A 20,060-nucleotide genomic window follows, 5' to 3' on the forward strand; every position below is an offset into this window, starting at 1 on the left:
TTCCCATGATATAGGATTTGGGTGGGTTTTTTTCTGTTTTTTACAGGAACACAAATGCTGTTGGGAAGCAGAAGGAGGAGCTGCATTCTTCCAGATGCAGCATCCAGAGAGGCAATCACTGCTGCTGGCTCATCAAAAAGGAGAGATCCCTCCAAAGACACCTCCAAATCCAAAGAGATCCAAGCACAGGGCGTCCTCAAACCAAAACTGTCTGTCTCCAACTGTATGGGCAACATAAAAACATCATCAAGGATCCTCTCGGAAGAAAACGTTCACAGGCAAAACCAGCTCCTAAAAAGTAAGGTACAAATCCTGCTGGGGTTGTCAGGAATATGGTTTCAATAATACGATGAGATCAGCCTCAAAGAAAAATGTGAAATAATGGAAAGTCAGGCCATTTTTGTCCAGCTTTAAGTGCAGAGTATGAGTCATCTGGTGAGAGATCAATCAGCTAATCTGACTGTATACATTGCTATGGTTAATAGAAAACAAGATTAAAATGAGAAGGATAGGCTTGCTTTGTAAGGAAGGTTCAAAAAAATCTTGAAAAAGCATTAAAATTGCAAAGTCAAGCAGCCCCAGCCCAACCAAGAAGCACCAGAAGTGAGGTTATTTTTACAACCTCGTTCTGATACCTTTCTTTCACTTCTGCAACCTTTTCTTTTTGACACAACAGCCTGAACTGTGATTATGAACAAGGTTTCAGCATGTAAAACATAATTTCCTCTAGTTCAGCAGCGGCTGGGATGTCTTACTTCCAACATTTATTCTCACAGCTAAACTGGAGGTGACACAAGCAGCTGTATTCATGCATAAGATATTTTTGCAGAAGAAAACTGTTAATTTGGCTTTAATATCAATGTGTTTGTGAGAAATTTATTCCTTAAAATGCTGTAGTGGTCATACACCCTTTTTTTTCTTAATAGTTTTTTGTAGACAGGTAGGCAAAACCTTTTCATTATTGACTATAAAGCTACTGAATGTGACACCCATTTAGCTGGGAGAAGCCTAAATTCTGCTCTCAGTGCCTGAAGTTAAATTTTCCTAACTGGAAGTGAGTTTTGTTTTACAAAAAGTGAAGGATCCACTGAGATCTGTCAAAGACCAAATTAATCCACACCTCTGTAAACCTGGCTTATTGAGGAGTTTAATTTCATGTTCACAGGTTTCAAGGTTTATTCCAAAATGTTACTAAGAACAGTATTAGGGAGGAAATACAGCTCAGGCTTTTATAAGGCAAATGTACCCAACACAGATCATTTTAATATGTTTTTTAAGTACAATATAATATGTACAATATGTCATAAAGAGGAAAATATTTGAAGTTTATTGTAACCAAAAATTGAAATAAAACAGTAACGGGCTTTATTCCCAGATACTTAGTGCTAGAAATCAATTTATTTGGCAAGGAAGAAGTACTCCAGTGTGACTTTTCAAAATAGTTCATATGGAGCTCTTCCGAAGTTCTTTTGTTATTTTGGAGTCATTCTGTCCTCCAAATGAGAATCTTGTCAACTCTGATTTTTGATCACAGAGCCTCTTTTGGTCCTAATTTGTGCAGGGAGTAGCAGCCAGTGAGCATTAAAATTTAATTATAATTGTAGCAAATAATCTCTTTTTCTCAACGTGAATTGACAGCTTTCAGGATAACATGCTATAAGGCATATTAAACTTTGTTGATTATTTTTTTCATGGAGTCTTTCCACTGACTAAGGAATATGTAGAAATGATAGAAAGCAAACAGTATTATCAGCAAAGCAAAAGACCCCAGTATTGTTTATGAAAGACTCAAAGTGGTCAAAGTGAAATGATACGTGATTAAAGTCCATAACAATATGTTATTTTGTGCAATAAATTGGAGTGAACTCAAACTGCAGGTAACAGTGTGATATCCTTTGCTTTCCATGGTGCAACTGTGTCTTGCTTTTGGGAAGGGAAGACCAGCAGACAGATCTAAGTGTCCAAGAGGTTTAATTACAATTATACTTCAGTGTGAGCTCTGGCTTAATGTGAAAGATCCTCTGGGTGTCACAGGGCAGGGAGTAGTACCTGTGATTAGATCTGATCTATTCTGCTTAATGAGGCCTATTAATAACACTTTGGCATTCTTATTTCAGAAATTGCCCTCTGAGTCTAATGAGGTGGAGAACCCAATAAAAAATTAGCCATGCACTCTTAACGAACATTTAAATCTCTCCAAGGTGATTCTGAATTCTGTGGTTCAGGTGACAGAATAAAGGAGCTCAAGGATGAGTGGGAGCGAGCCAGGAGGGTGACACTGTCCACATCTCGCTGGCCAGGTGTGACTTGGGAGAAAAACAATGTGCTCACCTGGCCAGAAACCAGCTCCCAGCCGGAGGAGATTCCAGCAGCCCCATGGACACTGCAGGTAAAGTATCGATTTGTTTCCTTTTTTCCTCCTTTTTTCACTTCTTTTCACTTCTTTTTCCTTTTTCCCATTTTTTTTTTTCCCCATGGATGGTGTTTGCTTCCTGGGAACTGGCTGCAGGTAGAAGTTCCCGTTTCCTTGATTTTTCTCCTTTCCAGTGAAGTTTTGGTGGTCTGTATCCACTGCCAAGACTTGCTTGGTTGTCTGGTTGTTCAAGCTCCCCGTTTTGAGCCCCAGCTGCCATTCCTACAGAGGAACATGTTAAAATTTGGGGATTTTACAGCTTTCCAATGTCCCAAACGTCCAGCACCACAAGCACCAGCTGTAGGTGTGGACATGGCCCCAGGTTGGTACCAACCACCAGCAACAGATGAACTTTCCTGCCTTTAACTCCAGCACATGTTGCAGACCAATCTCTGCCTTTTCTGTCCCAAGACATTCCTAAATGTTGAAGCAGCCTTTGACTGGAAAGTGTTTTCTTTCTTAGTAGATCTGCATGACAATCTAAATAAACAGGGAAGTTTGTGAGCTGTCAGTGACAAGCTGCTTCAGCAATGGAGTGAGACAGGGAAATAGGCAAAACATCAAGAACTTGAATTGGATAACTTATAAAAATATGTAATTCAAAACATATAAATGTATAAACTTGATAGGACAAGGGGGAATGGCTTCACACTGCCAGAGGGCAGGGTTAGATGGAATATTGGGAAGGAATACTTGGCTGTGAGGGTGGGGAGGCCCTGGCACAGGTTGCCCAGAGAAGCTGTGGCTGCCCCATCCCTGGAAGTGTCCAAGGCCAGGTTGGAGGGGCTTGGAGCAACCTGGTCTAGTGGAAGGTGTCCCTGCCCATGGCAGGGAGTCAGAAATAGATGGTCTGTAAAGTCCCTTCCAATCCAAACCATTCTATGAATAATTTTCATCACTTTAATTATCTCCTACTGAACCTATATTGATGCCTGTCACGCTTTTTTCTTCCTTTGGATTATGTTAAAATAAGGTGGGGTTTCTGTTTCCTTTAGGAAGCCCTAGAAATCCACAATCCTCAGTTCATCTCTCGCTCCCAAGAAAGGCTGAAGAGACTGGAACACATGGTCCAGCTGAGGAAAGCCCAGCAGGGTGACTCCCCTCTGAGCAGCCCGGGAGCGCTCGTTCGCAAGCTCTCCTCAACATCCACTTCCAGCAGGAAAAAGCACTACACCATTCCTGACCCACTCAGTGGTGAGTTTAACTGTGACCAGCAGCGGGGCTGAAAACCTGCCACATGTGTAGTATTTCCATATTAACTTGTGGAAAAAACACAAGGAGACCTCCTTGGGGACTTTTTGTTGTTGTCACATGCGGTCATGTTCAGAGCTGATACTAATTGTGGAGGTGACAGTAATAAATGGCATTTCATCCCTCTCCCAGCTCACAGGTGACCAGTTTGGGGAGAGAGGTGACAGGCAGAGAGACAAGGTGGGATTTGGGATTAGGAGGCCCAATTCAATTTTCTAAGGAGCTTCAGGTGTGGATTTGCCATTTGACTCAGGAAGCCCATGGCAGTGAGTGGGCTATGAAAGAACTCTGCTTGTTTATAAGGCTGCTAAATTGAGGCATCTAAACTCTGTGATTTCCTGATTCAAGATGACTATGTTGTTTTATTACCCCAGAAATAAACAGTCTCAACACCCAGTGAGCAAAGCAGTTCTGAGCAGCTCCCTCCCTAAAGCACCTCTGTAAATATTATCTAAGCACAAGATGTAAAATTGCTTTTCTTTTTCTTTTCTTTTTTCTTTGTCTTTTTTTTTTTTTTTAATTGCCATCTGGGTGTTAATTACCTCAGTTGACTAAAGAAAAAGATTTATTTGATTGATTGGCATTCCTCTTTATAGCTTGATTTTAAACCTGTGCCTGTTTGAAGACACATTATTCCACTGAAAAGTAAATCAATTGACAACATTAAACAACCAGAAGAGACACCTGGAAGATTCAGGAAAGGGAATATTTGATGTCCTCAACTCAGGCTGTGCTACAAGCTCTTCCAGCAGCCATGGAACAGGCCAGGAGTTTGTCACCTATCTTAGAAGAAGTGGCAAAAGTCTCCCCCTTTTTTGTCATCTTTGAAAGTCCCCCAAACCACTCTGCAAACACTTTATGAAAAAAAAAAATAAAAAAATGATTAAACCTATTTCTCCTTAAATTATAATGAAGGTTTAATCTTTATGCTTGTTTAATGATTAATAAAAGCATACTACTGAAATATATTAATTAATTATTCAACTAAATGACTGTTTCCCTCTTTTAGTGGCTGGTCATTAAAGGTAAATTTGTCTAAGGAGAATCTTTAGTTTCTGTAACTGATCTGCCTTCATGAAGCCACAGGTAATTTTCTGTTTGTGAGATTCTAATATTTTTATAATGACAGAAGTGTCAGATGTCTGTTATTTAAGCATAACTGCAGTTAATATTGGAAATCCAAGATCCCTGGACAAGGCCCAGCTCTGTAGGCTGCAGTACAGAGGGCTGTGTAGGAGTGTGCTGAGCATATTTAATTTGCTCTGAGTCCTGACAGTTGATATTTTAGGATTTGCCCTGGTGGATGCTGTTGTGCAGAAGGATTTGTGTCATCAGTGAGACTCAGAGTGGGGGATCTTTGTTTCCTGTGAGGGCTTCTCCCTCGTGCTCACCCAGGGCACTGGATACCTCTGTCCTGATGCCTCTGCTGATGACATCCCTGTCCCTCTGAGGTCACAGCCTTCTCCTTCCCTTCTGCCAGCCCCCAATTCCCTGCCCAATTCTCCATGTGATCACATGGGAAGGTGGTACAGGATAGGGAGATGTGTGTGCCCATTTTATTCAGGTGGAATGAGGGTTAAACTGCAGCCTGAGGTGTTTCCCTTGGTGCTTGACAAGTTTGCTGTACTTATTTCTCTCTGAAATAAGCTTGTTACATGTGCTGCTCTCTGGTCCTGCAGCTTTTATTTCAGTAAAATAATCTACGCCCAGAGCAATGATCTGTAGAGATTTTTCTCTACCTGGGATTATTCTATCAGCCTAAAATGTCTTTATTGGTAATATGAAATTATTAGCGTGGTTTCCCTATGTTTTGACAGTGTTGTTACAACTTTAGTTTCTTGTAAGAGAAAGAAATAATTGGCATTCATCACCATTTCCATATAAATACCAACATCTGTGCACTTTCCATTTACCTTCTCATCCTCAGAAACCCAAGTTGTTTACCATTTTTTAATTGTGATTCACGAGCGGGGTTTTACAAAGTGCTGAAAGTAATCTCAGAAAAATGAAAATGTTTATCCTGCAGAAGATTTTTATCGTCACAAGAGCTCTTTGAAGGCAAAGAACCTGCAGCTCTTGCTCTAGCCTTTGTGCTGGGTAATGGGTACTGCTAAATTTGAGAGTGCTAATTAGTCCAAGATAGACTACTCTGCTGTTTACTATGTCAGGCAAATTAGAGATCCCACTGTGACGAACTGAATAGAAACAATGTTCAAATAACTGGATTTAAATCTCCAAAATCGTAATGTAATTACTTCAGTGACAGGACTACCAGCTGTTTATAGGCCTTTAAATCTGCATAATGAACAGCCCTGTGATCTTGGTGTACACAAGCACTTTGAGAGGTTTAACAAAATTTCCCAGGCACATATGATTTTTTCATACCTTCCATTTTGCTGCCCTCTGAGAGGCTGGTGGTTCACTGGAAGTGGCAATAGAAGTTGAATGTTACAGTTCAACCCCACCAGGGCGCCTGATCTGTTCTTCTGGATTTGTATGCAAATCCTCCATCTTTAGCAACATTTTGGAAACGAGTTTGTATCTCCTCAGTTGTGGTTCCAAACTGTTCCAAAAAGCTTCATTGTAGCCGTAGAAGCCTGGAGGATGAGGATTGCTGTTGGTTTGGGTTTTCAAGGTTCCTCGAGCAGCTCCGTGCCAGAGAGGTTTTTGTTTAGACTGCTGAGAGAGGAGGAGGTGGCAATCAGAGAATAATCCTGCACCACTAAGGTGCACCCTTGTGGTTTTCACATGCCATTGGTGGCTGATGAGATGTTTGCAGCCACCAGCAGCCCATGTGTGACTTTAGTCGTGCCACTTCTCAGGTCCCTTTTCACCATCCAAACTCGGAGCCAGCAGTTGTGCCACTGATCCTTTGGGCACCGGCATCTTGTTGAAGGCTGACAGCTCTGAATAAAGACTAAGCTGCAGCCAGGTAATTGAATTAGGGAGTGGAATGACCTATTTTTGAGATATTATTGCTCATCACACGGATTAGGTCAGTGCCTGTGAGTCAGCTGGACACGGCAGCACATTGCAGGTCACTGGCAGTGGGTGACGGTGGGTGACACGATCCCTGGGGACAACGGGAGGAGATGAGAGTGAACGGGGTGACCAGTGTGTCCCCTCCATGACCTCATCCTCGGGAAGGAGGAAATAGGCAGCCCCTGTGCAAGGAAGTGGGCAATAAATTGGAAAATCTTCAAATGTGGAGACTTTTCTGTGTGGGTGATAGGAAACTGTGTCTCACAGCGGTTGACTCACAGGGCTCAGTCAGTTTGCTGGGGGGCCTTGGAGCAGCCAAACAGAAAACTGAATTTTTATCCTCAACTTTTTAACCCAGGAGTAAAAGGTCTGATTTCAGCCATGATTAGAAATTGAAGCTAAAGAAGTCAGGTTTAAGAAGCTGGTGCAAATTTTACCAAAGATTTATTTGATGTTCGATGACTTTATCAAGCTCTGTCATACCTTCTTCATTAACTGCTATTTTTTAAATAAAAGAAATTATGCTTTTCAAAACCATGTTCTCTAATGAAATGAAAAAGATTTAGGAAGGCCAGGTGAGATGCTAATTGATTTTTTTTTTCTGGATAAATTCCATTAATATTTAAGTAACATTTGGACAGAGTGGACTGAAATCTCCTGCATCATCCCCAGAACTCATTTAGTATGAAAATGTTTTCGGAAACCTATCAACTTTACAGCTTTTTCAGAGGTATTAGTGATTTTTAAGACTGAAATATTAAGGAGGGTCAGAAGTCTCAATAGCCACAGTGTAGGACCTGAATAGCTGGAAAGCCCAAGAACCACCTTCCTATGAGTCCTCCTGGGGGAAGGACCTCCTGGGAGCTTCAGCATTTCTCTGAGATGAGCAGAAGCTCAGACAGTCTCACCCTCAAACCTTTAACTAATGGCTTATTGCATGTTTTATAAATAATACCAAAATGTCATCTGTTGACTGCAGCTGAAGGAATTCATTGCATGAAGTCATTGACATGGGATGTGCAAAGTTTGGGCAGCACCCCTGGGTGTAGGCACTGCTTTATATCATCATCATCATGGCTGGGCTTCGCGAACGAAGATTTGGGAAGGCTCTATCCACATTTGCTACAGGCGCGCTGGTGGCTTATGAGGCCAATCCGTGACAGACATATCCGATTGCAAAAGGCACAGCAGAAAGACTCCTTAGATGGTGTATTCTGCAATACACGGTTCTTTCTGCGTTGCCTTTTTTCCTCGAGGGTGATCCTGCGTGCTTTCTCAAAGGCATCAGCTGCGTTATAGATGGTGTGTCTCCAGGCCTCCCGATTTGAGGCCAGAGTAGACCAGTTATGGTGATCAATATGGCCAAGGCTGAGATGTTGTTTCAGGGAGTCCTTGTATCTTTTCTTCGGGGCTCCTCTCATGCGGCAGCCAGTGGCAAGTTCACCGTAAAGCAAGATCTTAGGGAGGCGGTGGTCCTTCATCCTGGAGACATGACCTGCCCAACGCAGCTGTGTTCTCATCAGCATGGCCTCAATACTTGTGATAGCTGCTTGCTCTAGAACAGATGTGTTGGTGACATAGTCTGACCAGTGGATGTTTAGAATTGTACGGAGGCAGCGTTGATGGAAGCGTTCTAAGAGACGCAGGTGGTGGCGGTAGATGACCCATGATTCAGATCCATATAAGAGAGTAGACAACACTATGGCTTTGTAAACACTGATCTTGGTGCTTTTCTTCAAGTGTTTATTACGCCATACTCTTTTATGGAGTTTTCCAAAAGCACTATATGCCTTTGCTAATCTGTTGTCTATCTCTCCGTCAATCTTACCGTCTGAGGAGATGAGGCTACCGAGGTAATTAAACTGTTGGACTGATTTGAGCTCTGATTGACCAATGGTGATGTGGGGATGATGGGGGACATCCTGAGGTGCAGGCTGATGGAGGACCTCTGTCTTCTTTAAGCTGACTTCCAGCCCAAAGAGCTCAGCAGCATCTGCAAAGCAGGATGTTAAACGCTGCAGAGCTGCTTCTGTGTGGGCAACAAGGGCGGCGTCATCAGCATAAAGCAGCTCCCGGACAAGATGGTTTAAGGTCTTAGTGTGGGCCTTCAGTCGCCTTAGATTGAATAGACTTCCATCAGTACGGTATCGAATGTAGATACCGTCCTGATCATTGAGGTCTGCCGTGGCCCTTTGGAGCATCATGCTAAAGAAGACGGTGAATAGGGTAGGAGCGAGAACGCAGCCTTGTTTCACACCATTCTTAATTAAAAAGGGCTCAGAAAGTGTGTTGCCATATCTGACTTGGCCATGCTGATCCTCATGGAGTGAGATGATCATTTTGAGGAATTTAGGGGGACAACCTAAACGTTCCAAAATCTGCCACAGACCTTTTCTGCTCACAGTGTCAAAAGCCTTAGTGAGGTCGACAAAGGTTACATAAAGACCTTTGTTCTGTTCCCTACACTTCTCTTGCAGTTGTCTGAGGACAAATACCATGTCTGTGGTGCTCCTGTTGGCTCTGAAACCACACTGACTTTCAGGAAGGATACCTTCTGCTATAGTGGGTATTAGTCTGTTCAAGAGTATTCTTGCCAGGATTTTGCCAGCAATGGAGAGCAGAGTAATACCACGATAGTTTGAGCAGTCAGATTTAATTCCTTTCTTCTTATACAAGGTGATGATGACTGCATCACGAAGGTCAGATGGTAGTTCGCCGAGTTCCCAACAGCGCACCACGAACTCATGGAATTTGGTGTGGAGTGCAGGGCCCCCATGTTTCCAGATTTCAGGTGGAATTCCATCAATCCCAGCTGCCTTGCCAATTTTCACCTGCTGTATGGCCTTGAGGGTTTCTCCTAAAGTGGGGGCAGTATCCAATTCATACTTTACTGGTTGTTGTGTGATGGACTGAATTGCTGAGTCTTGGACTGTGCGGTTGGCACTGAAAAGAGTCTGAAAGTGTTCAGACCATCGATTCAGAATGGAGGTTTTATCTGTCAGAAGTGTTTGACCATCAGCGCTGAGTAGAGGGCTTTGTACCTGGTATGTAGGCCCGTATGCTGTTTTCAAGGCCTCATAGAAGCCTTTGTGATCACCTGTATCTGCGCATAATTGAGTTTTTTCAGCTAGGTCAATCCACCATTTGTTCTGGATGTCACGGAGTTTCTGTTGGAGCTTACTGCATGCGAGACGAAAGGCTGCTTTTCTTGCGTGACAGGATGGCAGTGCAAGGTGTGCTTGGTGGGCGGTTCTCTTCTTCCTCAACAAGTCTTGGATTTCTTGGTTGTTTTCGTCAAACCAATCCTTGTTCTTCTTGAGGGAGAACCCTAAGGATTCTTCGGAGGATTGCAGGATGCTGTTTTTAATATGATGCCAGATTGTTTCAGGAGAGGAATCTGCAGAATTTTTGGGAATGTTATCGAGCTTAGTTTGAAGGTTTGCCTGGAAACTGTCTCTTACTGTGGCTGATTGGAGATTGTTAACTTGGAGTTTTCTCCTTGGGATGCTGCCCCTTTTTGGTTTGATTTTGATCTTGAAATTGAGTTTACAGCGCACCAGCCGATGGTCTGTTTGGCATTCTGCGCTGGGCATCACGCGGGTATGGTGGACATCGCGGACATCTCTCCGTCGCACCAGGACATAATCGATGAGGTGCCAATGCTTAGAACGGGGGTGCATCCAGGTTGTCTTCAGAACTGCTTTATATACTCTGGATGAATTCCCAGTCGAGTGCTATGGGCACGCAAATCTCAACATCACCTCAACATTTATCTTAGATTCAAGGCTAATTTATTTTTTAGGGGGCTGTTGATTTAAAAAAAGCAGTGTTTAAAAAAATTTTTTGTATCTTAGGACTTCTCTGGGCAAATGGGCTTTCGGGGAATTATTTTTTTCAGTTCAGTAAAAAAAGCAGTTAAATTAGAGAACCACCACTGCTCTTCAGGGACTGGCAACACATTCTCAAACACATGTTTTAAGTCCTAACAAAGTTTGAGAATTTGCATTCGTGTTAGAGGAAAATGTATGTATATTCTGTATATTTTGATAAATTTTGCCACTGATTTTCTCTTTTAAGTGTTTTGATGATTTAGTGGTAAATAGGAAGCCAGGGGCTGGTTCCAACACAATCATTTCATCTGTTCTCTGTCTAAACATTTACTAACTTCCCAAGCAGGGAAGTTACTCATCCTGTTGGAGGTGCAGTTCAGCATTAATTAAAATGTATTACAAGGATGACCCATTTACATTCATTTACAACTTGCTGAAGTGGCTTCTTTCTCCCACCGTGGAAGTGTCAGACCTGGTGCACACAGGGCTGGTGGAAATACCAGAAACTCAGTAGTTTCACATGGTTTGAATAAAACACCAACAAAGTGTTTCATGCCTCTCTATCTATACCTTTATTTAACTGTGATGCATCTCTGGAAATGCTGCATATCTGCTTTGAAATCCCTTGTTTTCTATCATTCACAATAGTTGTCTCCAAAAGTGATACAAGGCTATGAAATTTGATAAGGAACATCTAAAATGCAATTCAGAAGACTATCAGCTTGGGGAATTGTCCACCTTATGCCCCATTTTATCTTGGTGGGAAAGAACCTCAGTTCAGGTCTGTATGATGTGCTTGGCAGGTTATTATAGCTCTGAAGGTGTGCTGCTCTTCCACTTCAAAATACACTTTTTTCTTAGTATTGAGTATTAGCAATATTTAAAGGCACATATAATCCTTATTTTCTCATTTATATCAATTTTTAATTTAGTTTTCACTTAAATTTTGAATTCTAATCCTAAAATCTTTCAAGGATTAGCCTTATTTCTGCCTGATGTTTGCATGTGTGTTTTTTTTTACTCACACATAACAACCTGAGAGGAGCCAAGAGACACCATGAATGTTTAGCAATGAGAGTAGCCTTTTGACTCCACACTGCTTGACAAAGGATATTTTTATAACCAAGGTGGATTGATTATTTTCTTGGAGGATTTTCCCCAGACTCCCTTTTTAATCCATCCCTTCAAAGCCCTGCACAGCCACACACCCTGTTGCAGGCACAGCTGTGGGCAGTGGTGGGTCTGATGCCCTTCAAGATTGTTTCTGTGCCATCAGGAGAGAACTATTCTGGAAGAAGAGCACCTGCCCAGCTCCTGGCCTCTGTGGTGCTTCCCAGCACTCCAACACAGAGCCCAGGCTGTCTTAGGGGCTTGTAGGAAAAATACAGATTAGCTTTTGGTGCTGTACACAGAAAGGGTCGCGGGGCTGCAGATCCCCACGTGGGTTTTGCTTGTTCTGGTGCCTGTGCACAGGGGTCTGGAAGTGTTAATGTGTCTTCATGCCCCACCCTTGGAAGTGTTCAAGGCCAGGTTGGAATGGGGCTTGGAGCAACCTGGGATAATGGAAGGTGTCTCTGCCCATGGCAGGGGATTGGAATGAGATGGTCTTTAAGGTCCCTTCCAACCTGAACCATTCTGTGGTTCTGCAATTAACAGCTTTTATTTAGGAAAAAGAGGAGGGGAGATCCCTAAAACAATTAGTTTTATTGCAGAAAACCTATATCTGAGAATTCCTGGAGTAAAAATTCATCGATTTGAGCAGCTGTCACTCACAGTGCACAGGAGAGGATATAAAGGCCCTGCTGGTCAGTCACACTCTCTGACTGTATCACACCCCTGGGGAGGTCTGCCTTGACTTACTGTGGGAGGACTTCATGCAGGCAGTGCAGGTTTGTGCTGGGGTGTCATTTCTAGTGCCCTCAGCTGCTCTTCTGTGCCCAAGGACAGGGGAATATGCAAGGAACTGGCTATGACATCAGGGATCTCCTACTGAGGACCATATTACCATACAGACAAAAAGATGCCTGAATTTGCTGTGCAGCATTAAATGCCTCCTGGTTTTGTTTTGCACTGCAGAGAACCCACAGTGATGGTTTTATGTGATTTCAAACTTACCCTGTGCCATTCTCTGGATTGGAGGACATGCCTTGTGGGAAGGGATGCCTCCTGCAGCCCTGAGCTGTCAGGATGAGGTGTGAACCTCGAGCAGCAAGGGAGGCTGAGCCTCCTCTGGGATCCACCTTGCTCCCAGAAAATCACCTGGACCCCAGTCCTGCACCAGGACCTTCTGGGTCACAGGCAAAATCTGCTCCCTTTGGTTTTAGGGTTATTTGGACAGTAATAGCATCCAAGTGTTTATTCGAGTTAATCAACATATAAATAAACATTAAAACACTAATAAATAAAAGACAAATTATGTTTTCCTATCAAATTGGGCATGTTGCTTGTGTGTACTGAGGATTTAATAAGAATGATGAAGTGTAGGCAACTGCTGAGTGGAGAAAAGTTAGTCCTGAGGCAGAGGAGGCTTCACAGCCTCTCTCCTTTCTCAAATTGTGCTTGGAAAACTGCACCAGTTCAGAACAGAAACTGTTGCAAAGCTCCCTTTTATTTTTGATTAGAGGGATAGAACATCCCTCCTATGAGAAAAGGCTGAGAGACTTGGGATTGTTCAGCCTGGAGAAGAAAAGGCTCCAGGGAGAACTTAGAGCCCCTTCCAGAGCCTAAAGGGGCTCCAGGAGAGCTGGAGAGGGACTTGGGACAAGGGATGGAGGGACAGGACAAGGAGGAATGGCTTCACACTGCCAGAGGGCAGGGTTAGATGGGATACTGGGAAGAAATTCTTGGCTGTGAGGGTGGGGAGGCCCTGGCACAGGTTGCCCAGAGAAGCTGTGGCTGCCCCATCCCTGGAAGTGTTCAAGGCCAGGTTGGATGGGGCTTGGAGCAACCTGGTCTAGTGGAAGGTGTCCCTGCCCATGGCAGGGTGGTGGAACAACAGGTCCCTTCCAAACCAAACCATTCTATGATTCCATGATCCTATGAAGTTTACATAGAGATACAGCTTACTCCCACCTTGTATGAGCACCATCCTTTCCCATTCAGAAACCATTTTTTGCAGAGAAGGTGTTAAAATCACCTATTCTTGAGAATCACTGACTGCTAAGATCAGTAATTATTTTCCTCTATCCAGGGAAATGCTGATTGGAATTATCACAGATCTCTTCATATTTGATCAGAGAAGAGTAATGTAATTTTCCTCCTTCTAACACTGGGCATAATTATTCAAAGCCCTTCCAGACAGGTGTAAATTGAATCAGAAATGATGGTACCAGGCCAGGTTCCCAACACACATCAGCTGAGGACATGGCAATGTGGCACAAGGATGTGGGGAAGGTGGATCCCTTGAGAGAGCAGAAATCATCACTGGTTCTTAATCTGAATAAAGGGATACACAGCTACATGTGACAATGACAAAACCCATATGGCACTAAAATGAATGAACTCTACAATGAAGGTGGTTGCTGTGGGTCTTATCCAACCTCCTCATTCTGTAGGGCAGCTTCAGGATCAAACACAGCTCCAGATGAAGCTGTTAAATATCTTTCCATTGACCTGAGGAGATTTGGATCTGGCCTTAAGCTTTCGAAACTTCAATCAGCAGTAGCACATCACAGCTGCATGGAACAGGACCTTTAAGATTTAAATAAATGCAGATTTCTCCAGTATTAACTTTATTTTCCCTCTGCTAGATAACCTCTTCAAACCAAAAGAAAGGTACATTCCTGAGAAGGAGATGCATATGAGATCTAAAAGGTAAAAAATCTCTCCAGTTTAGAGTTCACTCGTGGTTTTCTTCCACTGTATCACTTTGATAGATTTGGTGCAGCCCTGCCCTTTTAGCACCACTTTTCTACCAGTTTCAGCCAGCGTGGCATGAAAACTAAGTCCCCAACAGGTAATTCCTGTAGAAAATTCAAAAATGGAAGCAGTGCAGTCACTTTGGTGGTTTTTTTTTTTGGTGATGTCTGATATTTAACTGCATCGCACTTTGTGCCCTCATGAGCAGCAAGGGAAGCTGTGAAGAGCCACCACGTGGAATTTATCCTGATTTTAAGAGTGCTCAATATGTGTCCCATTCCTCTCCTCCAACATACAATCTCCAGCCCAAATGGGCTCCTTCGAGAACTCGGTATTGCAAAATATCATGAGGAAAAATCAGAATTGAACAGGCTTTTTGTGCATGCAAAACCAGGACTGCTGGGAAGGAAGGTCCAGCTTTCTTTCCAAACTCCTGTGAATTTTATCGTTGATTTTAATGGAAAAAGATCAGACCAGAAGTCACCTTTTTTAAAGGCAACTCTTGTTATTTTGAAAATGGAAAGATTGTGTTCTCCCGGTAAAAAGAGTTCCTAATGACAGTGAAAAAATGTTAACAGTCTACAGTCTTATAATGATGGTTTTCTTGTATTTTAGAAAAATACTTGGAAATGATTGCTTGGTATTAATTTTGTGACATAAATTAAAAAGAAATAATGTACAGGCCAAATTCTGGTTTGAATTATGTTGCTATAAATTGAAACCAACTCCACTGAGCTCGTTAGAAGCTACTGCAGACTTACACTGATGCATTGAGATAACCTGATCACATCTCTTTCTTTACTGTTTTTCATTCCAATATTAGAATTTCCAACAAGATTTTCAACAAATCAGATTTCATATAAAACCATTTTTGTTAATAATTTATAATTCCCCTGCCATAAATCTACTTCAGGTACTTAGAGATGCCATTAATGACAAATATTGCATTGAAAGCAAACATTTCCTATAGGAGTCCAATAGATGACATGTGAACTTCATTTTCTTAATTCATTGCAGGATTTATGACAATTTACCTGAAGTTAAAAAGAAACAAGAAGAAAAGCAGAAAAGGATCATCATGCAGAGTAACAGGCTGCGGGTGGAGATGTTTAAAAAGGTAAGGATTTACTGTGAAAGCCAAGTAGAGTTTTGTAACCCTGCAAATGGGTCTGTAGAGGCACTGGGGAGACTGTGCTCACCATGTGCAAACCCTGAGAGCTGGGGATGGCTTTTAAATCTTGTCCTCGGGTTCAGACACTTCTTTAAACTTGAATTAACAGCTGAACCTTCACAGAAGGATGGAATGGTTTGGGTTGGAAGGAACCTTAAAGACCATCTCGTTGGCCGTGGGCAGAGACACCTTCACTAGACCAAGTTTCTCCGAGCTCCATGTTGGACTAAGCAGCTCAGATTTTTGTTTTTTAAAAATCAGTAATTAATTATGATAGAAAGCTGCAGGTGAAGACTGGAGGCATTCCCAAAATGCTCCATGTTGCAGATAAGTACTAGTTTCTCCTTGATTAAATGCTCTGTTCCTCCATCTAACAACACCCTTCCTGACCAAGATGGAAAAGCCTGCAGTATTTGGTTATTTTTTGAACAATGTAATGAGTATATTTGAAGTCTGAGAATGCCAATACCATCTCACCTCCCTTATCACTGAAGTTTTCTACCACCTCATGTATTTTAACAGTATCTTAAAACTGTTTTTCATCTTTTTTTTTAGCAATTACTGGACCAGCTCCTTCACAGAAACACAGAGTGACAAAGGAGTCTCTTGCCCATCATCCTAATTGGATCTTGAATGCCTTTGACTGCTAGATAAGCCATAAATTAACTGTTATCTCAATTACCTGGAGGTATTTTTCTTATCTTTGGCTCTTTAAATAAAGAAAGATCATTTGTATTTCAATTGAAATTTTAAGGCAACTTTCAAGTAATCAAAGACAGTCTGAAAAGGAACACAGCTGTTTCAGAGCATCACCTTTTGGTCAGCTTACCCAGAGGAAATAATTTTAAGAATTTTTAATGCAAATATTGAATTACGGCGGTATTATTTATGTTAATCTTTTGAAAAGTATTCTTCTCCGTAGCATTAGAAGAGAGTTTGTAAGACGTGGAAAACTGATTTCTCTGAAGTATTCTATTAATTGATGTCCTGTAAGTGAAATCCTTGAAGTAAAGAAAAATGAATATTGTTATTTGTTATGTTTAGAAAGTAGTTGAAATAGCATTACCACATAATCATAGCAGCGGCAGTTTCACATTAATACTTAACATACCAAAAGGGAACAATATTTCAGCTTTCTGAGGGACTCTACTTCTGTTCATATATTGAACTGACCTACCAACATTACCAATTAAAAAGCAATATTTAAAGATTTGTTTATAACACATTTTTTTCATGTTTTGCATTGTAATATATATTTTACTCCACTTCTGTGAGCATTCAGTATTTATAGAAATGGCATATTAAGAAGTGGTGCCAAGAAGTATGTTTGCATCAAAACTGCACAAAACTCAAACCATCTGTAATGTTTCCTCCAAAAATATTTAAATCTTTATTTGTACATTCTGGAAGTAAAAACAAGCAGCTTACAAACCAATGGAGTTTATTTATGGAATAAAGTATGAGTGTAATATTGATCCAACCGCTCTGTTTTTATTTGGTGCTGTTAAATATAACACAATTATTGAAACTGCTAGAGAAGTCATGTTTTTGTACCCACAAACCCCATGGTATAAAATATAGTAGAAATCATTTCAAGTGCTAATCTTTGTTGCCCCAACCCCTGATTGAGTGTGCTTGAAGGAGGCTGGAATTTGACCTTTGATATCTCTGCTTTATTTTTCTAATCTAGGCTGAGATGGAAGGTCAGTTTTTTTGGAAGAGGGATGTTTGTGAGCTGGGCTTTGGCCACTGCGACATCCTCCAGCTGTGTGACCTGTGCTGGACACAAGGGACCTGCTTATATTTTGTGCTCTCTTTGTTGGATTATTTAGCCTTTTTGTGTTCCAGTTAACATAGGAATAATGTTAATTTTTGTTCACAGAGAAGACAGAGACCTATTGAACAAATATGTTGCATTCCAGATAGGTATCTTCAAAAATTCACCAAGTAGTTCAACACAATGTAGAGGACATGGAAGGTAAGGTAATGCCGGCTGTGAGGAAGAGGTTGCCAGGGTTCTTCCCCAAAAAAGGTCTTTTTAACCAAGCAAGCAAAGCTTTACTGGAAACCAAAGTCAAATCTGCACCACAGATAACTCAAAGCAGAACTTGTAAAAGGAACTCCAAGAAGGAGCATCCTCCAAGCTTTGCAGCTCAGCTCCGTGGTAGATCTGCTCTCCTGAGGGCTCATTGGTCCCTCTTGCTGCTCTCCAGGAAAAACACATTGCCTGCCTCAAACAGGAGGGTCTTTCTCTCCCTGGTGCACTCCTGGGTCTCCAGCACAGAGTGATAAATTACAGCCATGCACACACCCACATGGTCTACTAGACTGAATCTGGAGGATTATATTTCAAGCTTTCATCCAGTTCTAGATCACTACAACAGTTAGAGACATTTCCTATAGAATCAATGCCCAAATCTCCTTTGATTTCAGTAGGAACTGAGCATTTCTCCCCCTTGGTTGCTTAGTCTCTGGTTTCTTGACTTCAGAGAAATTTAGCTTTGATTCAAGAAGTCAGAACCCTTCAGAAGCATTGTTTCCTGTACATATATCATATCCAGAGAATTATCATATACATTTAAACCTGCTCTACTTTATACCATTAATCCTGCTTGTAATCTCACCCTTGAGCCACAGCAAGATGTTTTGGCATGGAGAAAAAGCATTTGGAATTCAGTATCAGTGAAGGACACAGCAAGGTACTTCCTCTGTCAGGGATGTCCCCTGGTGTGGGACTGACACCCACAGCCACCAGAAGAGAGCCTCAAAGCTTTTTCCACTTCTTCTCTGGCAGAGTGGAAGAGACAGGGTCTTCCTTGTTGGGAATAAGAGTATTTTACATGGAAATCAGGCATTTGTCCTGCAGGGATGCCCAGGAATTCAAGGGAGATGGCTTAATGCAGCTGCCATAGTGTATCCCTACTCTGTGCCCATACAACTGCATATGTAAATATACGTCTATATTTGATATGCTTCTCACTTTCTGGCTGGGAATATCAGAGGAGCTGATCCTCCTTAAAAATCATGGCACCCAGATGATCCTCATGAGGAAATGAATGATGTGAGTATTTTATGGGATGGAGAGCACAGGCTTCAGGTGGGTTTTTGCTCCTTGGAACCCCCATTGATATTCTGACCCTCCTGATGTCCTCAACACCTCAACTGACCTGGTTTCCTCTCCCTTTTGCTGTTGTTGGGTCTGGGATACCTCACCAACCTGCTGCATCCTCATCTCCCCTGGCTCATGAACAACTCCACCTGCTCACAGCCTTAAGCCAGTGCACTACTCAAAAAATCTTCTGTGTTTGTGTAATGGATATTTCCAAATATTTTTATTCTCTCTAAATAGAATTTTCAAAATCTTCAGGACAAATACATGGCAATTTGAGGTGGAGATTCTCTTATATAAATAAGCTTGGGAGTATAACTATTGAGGAAAATGCATGATGCATACTGAGAATGTTTTACATGATGTGAAACCTTTGATTCAGAAAATGGAAAACTATCTCTGTTGCAACCCTAATTTCTCTCTTTCCGGGCCTGAGAAAAGAAGGTACCCACCAAACAATTCTGACATTCATTTCAGCTCCATAATCCAGTCATTGTGGTAGAAAATAGATGGTACAGGAAAATGTTACTTCACAAAAACAGGAGCCTCACAGGCATAGCCCTGTACAAGCAGCAGCAGCTTAATGGAGTTTAGAGTTAAGGAAAAAGTGCTGTGATTTCACTTTGGACTTGCAGGTACTTCAAAATAAAAAGCATTTGCTGTCAGATAAAAGAGTTGGAGATCACCAACACTGGTCAAACTCTGGAATTTTCCTTCTTATTGGAACAACTTGCTGATTGAGTTCAAAGTCTCCGGGTGTCAGCTGTGTCTTCAAGAGGGACAAATTTCCTGCTGGAACAACTCTACAAGGATTAACATATCTGGTAATAGCCATTGGTCATATCTGTTGGGTCATCTCACACTGCTGCTCTGTACGTGCCCGTAGAGCAGGTTTTAATAATCAATGTTGGTTGGGGAGAGATGTTGAGATGGTTTGGGGGTGTTAAGGCACAGAGCCTGTGTAGCTTTGTCAACACATGGACTTGGTATTGTCCTTCCAGAACACAAAGCCTCTCCATAGGGTTGGAATTTTTTCTTTATGGGAAATGAAGCCCACATGGGGAACACACAGTGGTTTAGGTGTGCAAGACGTGGTGTTTGTTTGCTTGCTGGCATCATTAATTTCATCTGACAGAAATGCCTCATTAAGGGCTGAAAGTCATTGTAAGGTAAAGCACTGAGGGTTACAGTGTTCTGGGGATTTATTTAAACCCAAATATTTTCCTGTGTATGTGTATGCAAGTCATTAATTACTTCTTCGAGTTTACTCAGCTGGTCAGATGGATGAGGAGAATGTCTGGGTAAGACTTTTTAGGGGTTTTGTTGTTGAATATCTGGAATTGGTCACGTTAGTGTAATGTTTTCTGTGAGAGAGCTGATTTACAAGGGAAACAGCACACAAAAGCAGGGATAAAGTTCCTGGCAGCTCTCTCCAGAGGAAACCGT

At 41.9% G+C, this 20,060-nt stretch overlaps 1 protein-coding gene across 2 annotated transcripts in view; it reads left to right on the top strand.

Annotated features, from left to right (window-relative positions):
* C8H10orf90 (chromosome 8 C10orf90 homolog) overlaps window positions 1-16,980 on the top strand; it is a 66,503-nt gene extending 49,523 nt beyond the window's left edge. The window contains exons 4-9 of one of the 2 annotated variants that reach the window (XM_064663546.1): window positions 47-298; window positions 2,226-2,389; window positions 3,409-3,607; window positions 14,226-14,289; window positions 15,352-15,451; window positions 16,061-16,980. In XM_064663546.1, the coding sequence (XP_064519616.1) occupies window positions 47-298; window positions 2,226-2,389; window positions 3,409-3,607; window positions 14,226-14,289; window positions 15,352-15,451; window positions 16,061-16,099 (818 nt within the window). In that variant the 3' untranslated portion in view covers window positions 16,100-16,980. Of the gene's footprint in view, window positions 1-46; window positions 299-2,201; window positions 2,390-3,408; window positions 3,608-14,225; window positions 14,290-15,351; window positions 15,452-16,060 lie in introns of both variants that reach the window. The other variant, XM_064663545.1, reaches the window with a different exon arrangement.
* Window positions 16,981-20,060: the final 3,080 nt, after the last annotated feature.

This window comes from Pseudopipra pipra, chromosome 8 (assembly GCF_036250125.1).
Source record: "Pseudopipra pipra isolate bDixPip1 chromosome 8, bDixPip1.hap1, whole genome shotgun sequence".
Lineage (NCBI taxonomy): Eukaryota > Metazoa > Chordata > Aves > Passeriformes > Pipridae > Pseudopipra > Pseudopipra pipra.